The following is a 12,282-nucleotide window of genomic DNA, read 5'->3' as shown; positions in this document are numbered from 1 at the left end:
TGCATTATAAAAAAAATATATATTGCTTTATAGCACTATGTTATCATTATTATTTTTGGTGCATGCATGTTTTATAATTATATTGAATATGTATTATTTAGATTACATTATAAAGTTTGTCAACCTATTTAAGCTACAATGTTACTTACTTTTATTCTTTTGCTCATCGGTAGTTTGTCATCTTGTTAATATATTAGTAAATGAAAAAACTAAGAAAAAAAAACTTCAAAATAATTTTGTCATCTCTATTTTGCTAAAAAAATAATAATAATTGAGGCATGTTACATTACGTCTACATATAATAAAAGATGTATAATAAAAAAACATCATGATATTATTTTTATTAATTTTGAAAAAAAAAATTACTGGCATTTTAACAATCAATATTATTAGTGTACTAATATATACTATATAATACACATTCATTTGAAACATAAATATCAAATAAATGGTGAAAAATATTTTTTGTCATATATTAGAGAATTATTTTTATTCATATAATAAATTAAAATTACATACTAAAAAATAAATAAAGAAAGCAATTTAAAAAGTAATATAGTAAAATCAAGATTAAAAATAAAGAACATAAAATAGAAAGATTTCGATTTTTCTAGAATAAGAAAAGAATAGAAGATAGATGAGAGAACATATTTTTTTATAAAGCTTTTAACTTGTATAATTTTTTAATCTTAAATACTTTTTTCACATAATACAAATTAAATTAAAGTGTTAATTACACCAAAAGCCACGAACTTTGCCCCGATTCTAAGATTTTCAATGAACTTAAAATTTTACCTGCAATTCCCTCAATTTAGACGCGCGTTCAATTTTTCCAATATTTTTACAAATCCCCAATTTAAAAGCTGACATGGCATTTTTAAGTTCGCCGAAATAATGACGTGGAGACGCCGCCCGTTATATTAAACGATGTCATACCCTACTATTAAAACGACGTCATTTCCCATCATTTGAGCTTCTAGTTTGTGAAATTAGGTTTCAAACTTCAAAATCATTTGATTTCCTTCATTTAGGGTTCGTCGCGTCGCATACGAGAAATTAGCTAATTCTCTGGCCACCGATTTTAAGCTTCGTTGTCACAGAACATGGCTGCCCAATCTTTCTCCTCCAGCTCTTCTATCATGAAAAATGATACTTTGTGTCACTGCAAACGCCGCGTGGTGATGAAGACGTCGAGAACACGCCTAAACCCTGGTCCCAGGTTCCTATGTTGTCCGATAAAAGATGTAAATCTTTTTCATTGTAGATTTTCGTTTAAGTATCCCAAAACCAAGTGAATCTTGGTTTTTTTTGCTTCATAATCTAGAACCCTATTTTCTAGGTTGCGCTCCAGTGTTCATTCTTTGATCGGGTTGATCCTGAGATTCAGCCAAGCAATGGTGATGCAGATGAAGTTGATTCAAAGCTTAATTTCTGGATTGAGGAATGCTATCAACTACAAAAGTACCTCAAGGAGGATTTGAGGAGAATCCAGATGTTGGAAGATGAGATTAAGCACTTGAAAGCAAAAGATAGCATGAAGCACTTCATTTACAGGGCTTGTTTTGGAGTATTCGTTTATGTACTTTTTGTTTCATTTCCTGCCTACAAATGGTGAATAGATTACCCTTAAGTTTGTATGTGATTCTTCACCTTGTATTTTTCAATTTTCAAGTGTAATGAAAATACAAGATTCGTAGTGAAAACTTGGAATACTTCATTCATACTTGCATGTTAAAAACCATACAAGGTCAGATTCTTAATGTGTAGGTGAAGATAACAAAAAACCAGGTGTTAAGTTACATGTTCATATCTGGTAGACAAAGTACTTCCTTTCAAAATAAGCTAAAATTAACTGAAAACATAGAAGCCAAAACAAGAGTATTTTCTGGCTTAGTCATTCACTTCTTGGCTTGGGATTCTTGGATTGACAGTTCTTTCTCTCTTGGCACTTGATGAACTGTACTCCCAGAACATATGTAGGAGTTTTTACTTTTAACTAGTTGGCCATCTGAATCACTACTCACTGAGTTCTCATCCCCAAAGGACTCATACTCTGACACATTTCCTGATTGTTCCCCAAACATAGCCAAATCATCTCCCAGTGTCCCTAAACTCTCCCTCACATTAAGCCTAGCCTGTTCATATTCTTCATCCTCTGACCCTAGCTCCATATCTCCTAAACTGTCTTCAGACTCTACTAACTCCTCATCTCCACAGGGTAATAGTCATCATCATCTGAATCTGTGATATAGTCTGCTTCATTTGTCAATTGGGAATAAAGTGGCTCTATGTCATCATGTAAAACAACCTGCTCCTTGTCTCCCTTATCTCTTCCCTCCCCTACTTTACCCTCCCCTTTGTCTCCCTGCTGCCTTTCTTTATCTACCTTCTCCTTACCTTTGTCTAACTTCCCCCCTCTCTTACCAACACTACTCTTAGTAGTAGTGATTGTCTTAATAACTGTCTTAGTAACCACTTCAGTCACAGCTTTAACACCAACAACATTTTCTTTCTTCCCATCATCTACATAAATGGATATAGATCTACAAGTCTTCGAGATATGCTTAATCATTTGCATCACATGGTTATCCTCAGTCAAATCCATGAAAACAAGACTTCTAGGGACCTTATATGCTAGACACTTCCAAGAGACGTATCCTAGTTTCTGCACCTCCTCCTCTAAATCAAGATACCCAAACCTATCCTTATCTAATCCATATCTAGGTGTTATTTCACCACCACTATAAAGTCTGTTGTTATTGCCTACGCAAACGAACCTCCCTCCATGATATATAACCAGTGCAAATTCATCACTACAATGGGAAAGAAAAAAAAATGGAATTAGGTCGAAATATACTTATAGATTTTTGAAATCGACTCAACCCTAATCGCTATTATGCACTGTGCTATAGGCGATGCAAACGAAGAAAAAAATGAAATGAACAAGGCACGCACAAACCCTACAAAGTATGAAGCTCGTACCTGTCGTCCATTTTCCCTCCAAATCAGAAATACCAATCCGCCAAATTTCCGTTCCTTCAACTCGCGATTCTTCTGGTCAACAGTGGATTGTCTTCAACTTTTCCTGTCGTCATCAAGATATCGTCTTCTTCTCAGCGTCAAAATCGCCTAAAATGTGCAAGTCAACAATGGTGAAAGAAAAATTACAGCAGGAGATATTAGGTTAAAGACAACTTTTAACCTTCTCCACTGAAACGACGTAGTTTAGTCTATTTTAATAATAAAACGACGTCTTTTAATTTAGTCCGGAAAATGACGTCGTTTTCTACACAGCCACGTAGGAGCCAAGTCAGCTCGGCCCTTCACCGGAGTAAAATTACGTGAAAAAATTGAACGCGCGTCTAAATTAAGGGAATTGCAGGTAAAATTTTAAGTTCATGAAAAATCTTAGAATCGGGGCAAAGTTTGTGTGTTTTGGCGTAATCAACCCTAAATTAAAGCTCTTGTCATGATCTTTAATTCTATATGCATATTGAGTATTTCACAATTAGTCGAATTATATTATTTATTAAAAAAAATGAAAAGAAGAATAAAAGAGAGATAAAAAATTTCACTATTTAAATTGTGGAAGAAAATAAATTTCAAAAATTGACGGTAAAAATAGCTGTTAAAACTGCTTTTTATATATTATACAGATTGCTAAAAATTGTCAATGAGGCCTAGCTCAAATGGCTGAGGCACTTAAAGACTCTCCTTTGTGAGAGGTCTTAGGTTCAATGCCGCATGTGTGAGTAATTTTTCCACCTTTGTGTTGATAGTTTTTCCACTTTTGTGTGGGTAGTGGTTTCACCTGCATGCGATTATTTTTTTGCCTTTATGTGGTGTAGAGGTCCCGCCTACGTCTGGATTGCTTATTTGATTATATAATAGATACCTTTTGTAATTCTTAAAAAAAAATTGCTAAAAATTGCTCTGGCGAAATTTGTTGTCCCTGTAAGTCTACATATATGTCATAATGTTTATTTTCTTGAGCCCGTTAAAGTCCAACCATTTATTTATCAAATCAAGTACTTAAACAACGAAAAATTGAAATTTTAGATCATCAACATTTTTCAGAAAATTTTATATTGCATAAAAAAAAAAACGGGGTACTTGTTTGCTATGTTTTAAAAATTAAATCCAAATTGCAACTTTGGTTAAAATTTATTATTTAAATAGCAATCATCCATTTTATTTTCTTTTTTATATTTTTTTGGCAAAGGACGCATAAACAATTATAAAAATGACAACATTATGCATGACTCCGAAACTTGGTAGCATTATACTGTAACTGATCTAATTGAAACTTGGGTTTTGTCACTTCTGTTTCTTGTTCCTTTCGATATTATATAAATCTAAAGTTCATTTCTTAATTTTCTTAAAATTAAGTCACTTATTGAAAAGTTCAAACTTGCATGAATTCTTCCTCTTAATTATATTGTGATAATTATTTTGACTAAAATTAACAGTTATAAATAAAATTGATATGATAAGCACGTAACGAGGGAGAGCACAAGTGAGTAAGTTTCTGCAGTTTCTATAAACTTTAAAGATGCAGTTTTTTCAAGAACACGATTCACTTTTTTCTCGAGAACGTTACTCCAATTTATCAGTTAACTTTTGAAGGGAATGCATGTGAGTTTGCAATATTCAAAAGCCCCTTATGTTATACTTTATAACAGGTGAATAGCAATAGTAATATTTGGAGTTCTACGTTTCATTTAATAAAGGGTAGAAAAACCAAGGTTCTCTCTTATTTCACAATTCCTCTTTGAAAAATAATCCCACCTCGCCACTTAGAAAATTAATCTTAACGATACAATAATTATTTATTACTATTCATTGTATTACTTATCTTCCAAACATGAATACCAAACACGTGCTTATTTGCTCTTATTTCCATTCTAACGCTCATTTATAAAAGGATTATAATTTGGTTTCAAGAAAAGTTATTTTGCGCTTTTTTAAATTTTTGAGGGGACTTGCTTGATAATTAATTTTGGATTACATAATATAATTATATTTTAAAATTAGAGAAGAATAATTTGCCTCTTAATCAGTTGTTCGGTTCACGTTAGATTTACATGAGGTGAAAAGTTGAGACATTTGCATATAATGTCATTTTTTAAACAAAAAAAATGCCATTTTTCAACAGTTTTGAGATTGTCCTAGTTAATTCCAGATATTAATTATGCTAATAATTAATCAAAGAAGGTTGCATTCTATGAATATTATCCTGACAATTCATAATATCTTCTTCTATTTGCTTTACCAGACTTGATATAGTGAAGCATATACCTTGTAATTGCATTCAACTTTCATTAAGCATATCAATATTTGTTACTTACCTCTAGGCTCTAGGTATTATACATATCTCAATATTAAGCATATCAATTTTCATTAAGCATATGTATCATGTTTTCTATTTTGATTAGAATTTGAAATTTCATGTTTTCTGCCTGATTTTGTTTTGTTTTTGTTTTTGTTTTAATTCTGAGGTTTGTTTCTTTACATGATAGAGAATGCACATATGCACTTTGATAGAGACAGATCAATTCCGATGAAATTGCAAAACATGGGAAATTTGTCCCGAGTTCATAATTTTGATTATCCATTGATAGAGTTTTGAGAATAAAGTTTTGTTTTGATAAGTCATTGTATTTATAATGTGTTTTTTATTAGTGATGTTAACGATTTAATTAATTTGTTAAAAATGGTTTGTGGACATGGAATACAGAAATGTAAAGACTTGCATAACCCAAAAAATATATATAGTACAAGAATCTATTGAAACAAACTCTTCTTCTTCTTCTTTTGAAAGGCTATTGAAACAAACTTTAATGATATAGAAATTTAAAGATATATTTTGCGTAGAAAGAAACTTAAAACTTTGAAATAATTCCATAGGAAAAGCACCATTTTCTCATGGGCAACGAGTAGTTCGATACAACCCAATTATTGTATGAAAATTTACAATATCCAAATTCCTTAATCAAAGTTGTAACACGATCCCAAAATTGGACCGGGCTTCAAAAGTAGGGCCAATCTTTTCTACTTAATTCTCCAACTTCATTCAACCTAGAGTTGATAAGTGGGCTAGCCCGGCCCGACCCAACCCTAGCCCAAGCTCACGTGAGTCCATCACAATTTAGGTTCAAGTCCAAGACTGAGCTGGGCCAGACCCTGTACTGGGTTTCCCAAATATATATGGACCTCATCCGACCGTTCATGCAATGCAACTGGATGCACCATTGTTTGATGTCTGGAAAATATCAATGAACTATCAAGATTTTGATTTCAGCATTTGATTTAAATTAATCAAGTAAGGAATGCAATGTCTAGAATATTTCTTATCATCTTCTCATCACCAACATTTTTATTCAATTTTCAGCTTTTCAAAATTTTCGAATTTTTTAGTATAATTTAATAATAATCCACAAAAACAGAAAATAAAATAAAACATCAATTTTGAAGTTTCCTTTTCATTTTGTTGAAACGAATTCAGTGATGGGTAATATACAAAACTAGAAGATAGTTTGATGTAAAAAATCCAAAAACAGAACAGTCCAGTACAAAATTCCCTGAAACACACAATCATAATACTTGTCTATGGCTGTGGAAAAAGAATCCAGAAAATCATACTACATATCTTGTTTTAAGATTCTCATACGCAAGTAATATAGAGTAAATAAAGAAGACATAAGTTCCTCTCAAAAAAAAAAAGGAAGACAGAAATTCATATATGCAACTGAAAAATAGTTTTAAAACTTATATTTGGACTTGGGTTTTTACATAAAACAAATCTCATCTTGCCTCTTTTTTTTGTTTGTTTTTTCTTTTTTTAATAAAGGGTAAATATGGATGTGAGAACGTGTAACGAATACAAGAGAAAAAACAAAAGAGCATATTTACCATCATACTAAGGCAATGGCATGGGTGGTTTCCATTTGCTGAACTCCACCAGATCTCTATTCACTAAACTTCCATTATGCAACCAAAACGTCTCCGCTGACTGATGGAATAGCCTCACTTTCTTCTGAAGCTCCCCAAGAATTCCACTGAAAGCCGAGCACGGTTCCGATTCTGGAGCATACACCCACAAGCACCTCACTCTTCGACCCCGGGCGATCATTTCTTCTATCTCCGTATCTGTGAGAAACCCGAACTTTGTTAGACAATAGTAAGAGTGGTGTCTGAGAAACAAAGCAGCATGACAGATCACACGAATATGACCTGAGATCAATTCAAGGTAATCCAAAAGTTCTTTCCCTATCCGAGTGGATGGCCACTTGATTGATATCTGAGCGTAGTCAACTACATCCTGGAAAGGTAGCTCGACCTGATCGGATAGGATAACTGGGACACACTCCTGTTCCATGCAAAACAACCACAGTAATGAGCTCGAATAGTTGTATATTTGAAACACAAAAGTGTTGATACGGACCACAAAGAATGACTCGTAGAAGCGAAGCGTCCATGATGACTCCCCACGTGGAGCGAGACAGAATTTTGCATTTCGCAGATGTAGAAAGTAATCCGTCTTCCCAAGTTTTTCAGGACCACTGAATTTCAACACTGGAGATTCCAACTGTTCACAGGATCAACATGCATATCTTTCGATGGAATTATTGCAGAGATAATGGAAGCATAATTCAGAATGACAAAATGAGCTTCTCAGAAGGAACAAACACAAGCTGCTCTCAGCTGAGTGTTTATAAACACCAACTATAACCACAGTGAAGTGACCAAGGACAAGAATAATGTGAAATAAGCAATGGTTTCCCCTTGAACACTAGAGAAGCCAACTATTCTCTGGACATCTCCACAAGTATTATCAGAATGAATGGAATCTATGCAATATGCTAGATTAGGGATGGCTTTCTTAATCAAGAGTATAGGCATATCTATTCAACTTTGACCTAGATTCTCTATTAGGTATCAACTATCAGGAACTCTTCTGAAGAATTCGACGAAATGCGAAATGCCAGTAAGTTAGTTGGGTGAGAAATCTTTTGACATCTGATTAAGGAAAACTATTTCCACCAACCAATAAATCAAAACTACTGATAGCCTATAAATCTACCACCTCCATAGTTTTTCCCTAGGAATTTTTTTATTGATGATGGTAAAAATAAAGAAAGATGTCGCTCGGAAAGAAGGATAGAAGATGTACCTTATCAGGATATTCTTTTGCAAGTTCAATCAATCGAAGGCGACCAATCTTTCCTTGTGCACGACCTAAGTAATTTGCCAAATATTTCCTCCTTCGATAAAGGCAAAGGATCAACAAGCCTAGGCTTATTAATTGTCATCCCATCATCAATATTACCAGGTATGATAATATCTTTCCATGTATTGAAGGCACTAGTGTCTCGCTTATCCGTCCGGTCTCCCTGCATTAATGAGAAGATACAAACATCGACATACTTGGTGAAATGTTTGTAACTAAAGGTAGCAAAACTGTTGATCTTAACAAATTTTGTGCAAAACTCTTAAACCAAGTCTGAGTGGAGACCAAGTGCAAAAAGAAATTCCTGTTCTATATAACATATTAACAGGCTGTAATTTATACACAAAAAAAAGGCCATTTTTGGTCTTTCATATCCCAGCATTTTGTAAACATAACTTCATGTAACAGAAAAATTAATACTATAGGAAGAAAAAAAGCACCACTAAATATAAAGACGCACCTCCGGAGTCAGAATTATAGAACGATTCAAATATGTAGCCCAAGACTTGAACAAGTGAGCTCCAGCACCACTGCAATGGAGTAAAAAATCAGAAACAATATAACTTCGATTTGTCTGGTTGTATAGGTAAAAAAACAAGCAGAAAGCATTAAAACTTAGGCTTATTCTCCATCTCAGCATATTAATGGGTTTAGTTTCTATTATACTAAGATAGGGAAAGCAGCAAAAAGTTTAATAAGTTTTGCTCATAACAATTAAGAAGAGTATTGCTAGTTAACTGCGTCTGCAACTCATAAGGAGAAGAATCCATAATCAAGGCAACATTTAGAGTTAAGCAAGAAAACCAATAAGTGTTGGGCAACAAATATAGTTGGTTTCTTGTAACTTTTATATTAACATATGGCTAGACAAACACCCAATCTAATTCTTCATATACGCTCATGAGCAGTACTCAAGCAATCCTTTCTAGGAACCATATCAGAAATCAGAGAATCATACCTTGGGAATACAAAAATATGGTTGCGGCCACCAGATAACCTGAAATGTGGCATTTGACTTAAAACCTGAAACCAAATATTGCTAATTTATATAACAATTGTATCATGATCATGATCTCTTATGAAGTGTCCATGTTCTGATAAAGAATTATATTTATTACCTTCACATAAGTTTGGTTGATCTCTTTGTCATTCAGACCACCCATCATCCGCACACATTTAACATAAGATGGAACAAAGAACAGATCTGCGTCCTCTTTCTTTATAGTCCGATATGTTGATTTTAATAGCAACGTATGTATTTTGACCTAAACCGAAGTCAATAATTAGACAAGAGATGAAAAGTATTGCATGAGGTGCTGCAAAAGAAATCCTCTTCTAGAGGTGTTTACTTTGGGTGTTAATTTTAGATAAATAAAAATAATATAGGCTAATCCACAACATTCTTTGATAGATTGAACATTTATGAGCTGGTTTGATCTTATAATTACTCAAATACTCAATCCTATATATTGCCAATCTAATCTCTGGCCCAAAGTAAACACCCCCTCAGTATCCTTTCTTAGTAGGTGATACATCAAAATATCATTTCCTTATAGGTGTTACCATCTTTATAGTTAGTTAATCCATCTCCAGTGGAAGCTCAGCAAATTTTGTTAGAAAATATGCAAATTTAAATATCCAAAGTTTTAGGATCTCATTTATTAGAGGTTAAATAAACTTCTTTCACCATAATCAATTAGTATCATTATCTTATCACCTAAAATCCTCTTTCAAACTGACTATCCTTAAATTTCAAACACAGATGATATCAAATTATAATATTCCTTCTGAAAGAGAGGTTAACTTTCTCCATCATGAAAAGATTTAGATTTAAGTAAAAAAAAAGTGAGTCAAATATTTGTAAAATAACATCTTTAGCTTTGTAGGAGTCTGAGGTTTACTTAAACATATGAAATTAGAACAGGTCTCCACACTTCAATGAAGAATCTCACCACAACTAAATGATGGAAATTGACAGCAAAAGAAAGTTGTGCTTATAACATTTCAATTAATGTGCAATAGAGTTTATAATCAAATTCTGAAACTACCGAAGCAGTTATGTTCCACTTATCCACCGGTTAATTTATCTTATCCTCCAACTTCTCTATACCATTTTCAATCGGTTCTTTCAATAATACACCACATACAACGGTACAAGAGCAACCCTCACTGGCTACTGATTTCTGAGGAGGCATGACCACGTAACAAAGAACATTGAAAACCTTATATGCCGAAAAAAGCCAGTCCTTTCCACATACTGAACTGGGTGGCATCCCAGTATACTCTTCTATGCAACGAATTGAAAATAAAAATAAAAAATTACTATTACATAAGTTAATATTTGCTCATTGTGACTAGTAAAAGCACCTCAGGATATCGAAGTCCTCTCATTTATCCAAACACAACAACAGTATGTGTTCGATTCAGGTCTCCCTGTATACATGCTTCCCCAATCCCCAAGGAATTCTACTATAAACTACTAAAAGAATACACATTCTCCTATCATTTTGCCAGTTTACAGCATACACAACCGCAACAGCAATGCTAAATCATTGAAACCTAATCCTCCTTCAAATTGCCCAATTCACATCAAACAAGTATATGTTAGCATCCATAATTCAAATCGAGTAAACTTACCTGAGTGCCCCATTGGCCTTTAACGCAGGCGTCGGCGGAAATCTTGCCATCGCGTCCGGACATGAGCAGCTGCAAGCCGTCGATTTCGTCCTTGTCGTACACATAGATCTTCAAATTGAGGTGGCTACCGTATCCTCGGGATCGAACGACGTCGTCGGGGGCGGTGTAGTGATTGGCATTCCGAGAAGGACTCGCGGTGGAGCGAGGAGCAGGGGGCGAGGGAGTGGTCGAAGAGTCTGGTGAGGAAGAAGGTGGCAGCGACGAGTGCTAGGGCGGCTATCTGGTGGACTCGGGTGCAGGTGGTGTGGTGGTGAGGGTGCGAGGAGTGTAATCTGGTGGCTTTGTTGCCGGAATTTATGGTGGCCATTTGAGGAAGGGAGTAGGAGAATGTAGTGGATGACTGATTAGAAGGATAGTCAAAATCAAATGCGACAATCCGCCATTGATGATTGATCGGCCTTGGTTGCCCAAAGTCTCATCGGTAAGTAGGTTACTTTGTTTCTGGTTTTGTTTTCTTTTCTTTTCCTTTCTTTTTTTTTTTTTTTTTTTTTGAGTAACTTTTTGGTTATGTTGATTTTCGCTGCCTAGTTATTACTGAAAAAATTTAGTACACTCACTCTGCACGAAAATTGTTATAATTAAGTGATACTAGTGTATTACCCGTCGAAATTCGACGGGTACATATTTTTTGTAATTTATATATTTTATGTTATTCTTATGATAATTATATAAAATAATTTTTTATATAAATTATTTATATAATTAATTAAATTAAATTAAATTAGTAATACATTTTAAATTATATTAATCTCAACAACTTTTAGCAATTAAATTATTAATTTTGTTGAGATCATAAAAATACCCATTAGTTTTCATATGAAATTTTATAAAAAGTTAACGCATAAGAAAAAAAAAAAGAGTAGAAATACATATAAATTTGACATAGGTATGATGGCGGATTGATTTGTTGCATTTGTTGTTACAAGATTTATTAATTTTGTTCAATTTTTTTTTATTTTGCCTTTTGACCATAATTTTATATGGAGTTTGAAAAATCATAATTGAATTGTGAGTATTATATAATTCCGAACTTCTAAAAGCATAGCTAATTATGAAAATAATCTCGCCTGATATTTAAAAGACCATAATTGATTTATCGAACATCGTATCATTTGGAGTTTTAAGACCAACCAAGTTGTGGGCATCATCTCGTCGCAAACTTGACAGATCATCTCTAACTTCTGAGCATTATCTTGTCTGAAACTTGAAAGAGAATCATCTCGTCTAAAACTTGAAAGAGCATCATCTCGTCCGAAGTTTTGAGCATCATCTCATCTAGAGTTTGAGAGAGCATCATCAAATATGAAATTATATTCAACCATGTCTCCAATTGTCAACTATCTAACAAATATAAC

The 12,282-nt window shown here is 33.6% G+C and overlaps 1 protein-coding gene across 1 annotated transcript; it reads right to left on the bottom strand.

The window, feature by feature from the left end:
- Positions 1 to 6,741: 6,741 nt before the first annotated feature.
- On the bottom strand, positions 6,742 to 11,421 carry LOC131011758 (probable glucuronoxylan glucuronosyltransferase F8H). The gene is given in 10 exon segments (XM_057939594.1): positions 6,742 to 7,149; positions 7,234 to 7,369; positions 7,445 to 7,588; positions 8,174 to 8,263; positions 8,265 to 8,393; positions 8,691 to 8,760; positions 9,189 to 9,253; positions 9,349 to 9,495; positions 10,868 to 11,047; positions 11,049 to 11,421. Coding segments are annotated over 10 exon segments (1,377 nt in total). The 5' UTR covers positions 11,235 to 11,421; the 3' UTR covers positions 6,742 to 6,919.
- Between the last annotated feature and the right edge of the window lie 861 nt (positions 11,422 to 12,282).

Source organism: Salvia miltiorrhiza, chromosome 2 (assembly GCF_028751815.1).
Source record: "Salvia miltiorrhiza cultivar Shanhuang (shh) chromosome 2, IMPLAD_Smil_shh, whole genome shotgun sequence".
NCBI classification, from domain to species: domain Eukaryota; kingdom Viridiplantae; phylum Streptophyta; class Magnoliopsida; order Lamiales; family Lamiaceae; genus Salvia; species Salvia miltiorrhiza.
The sequence above is the reverse complement of the archived record's forward strand: the minus strand, read 5'-3'. Positions and strand labels throughout refer to the sequence as shown.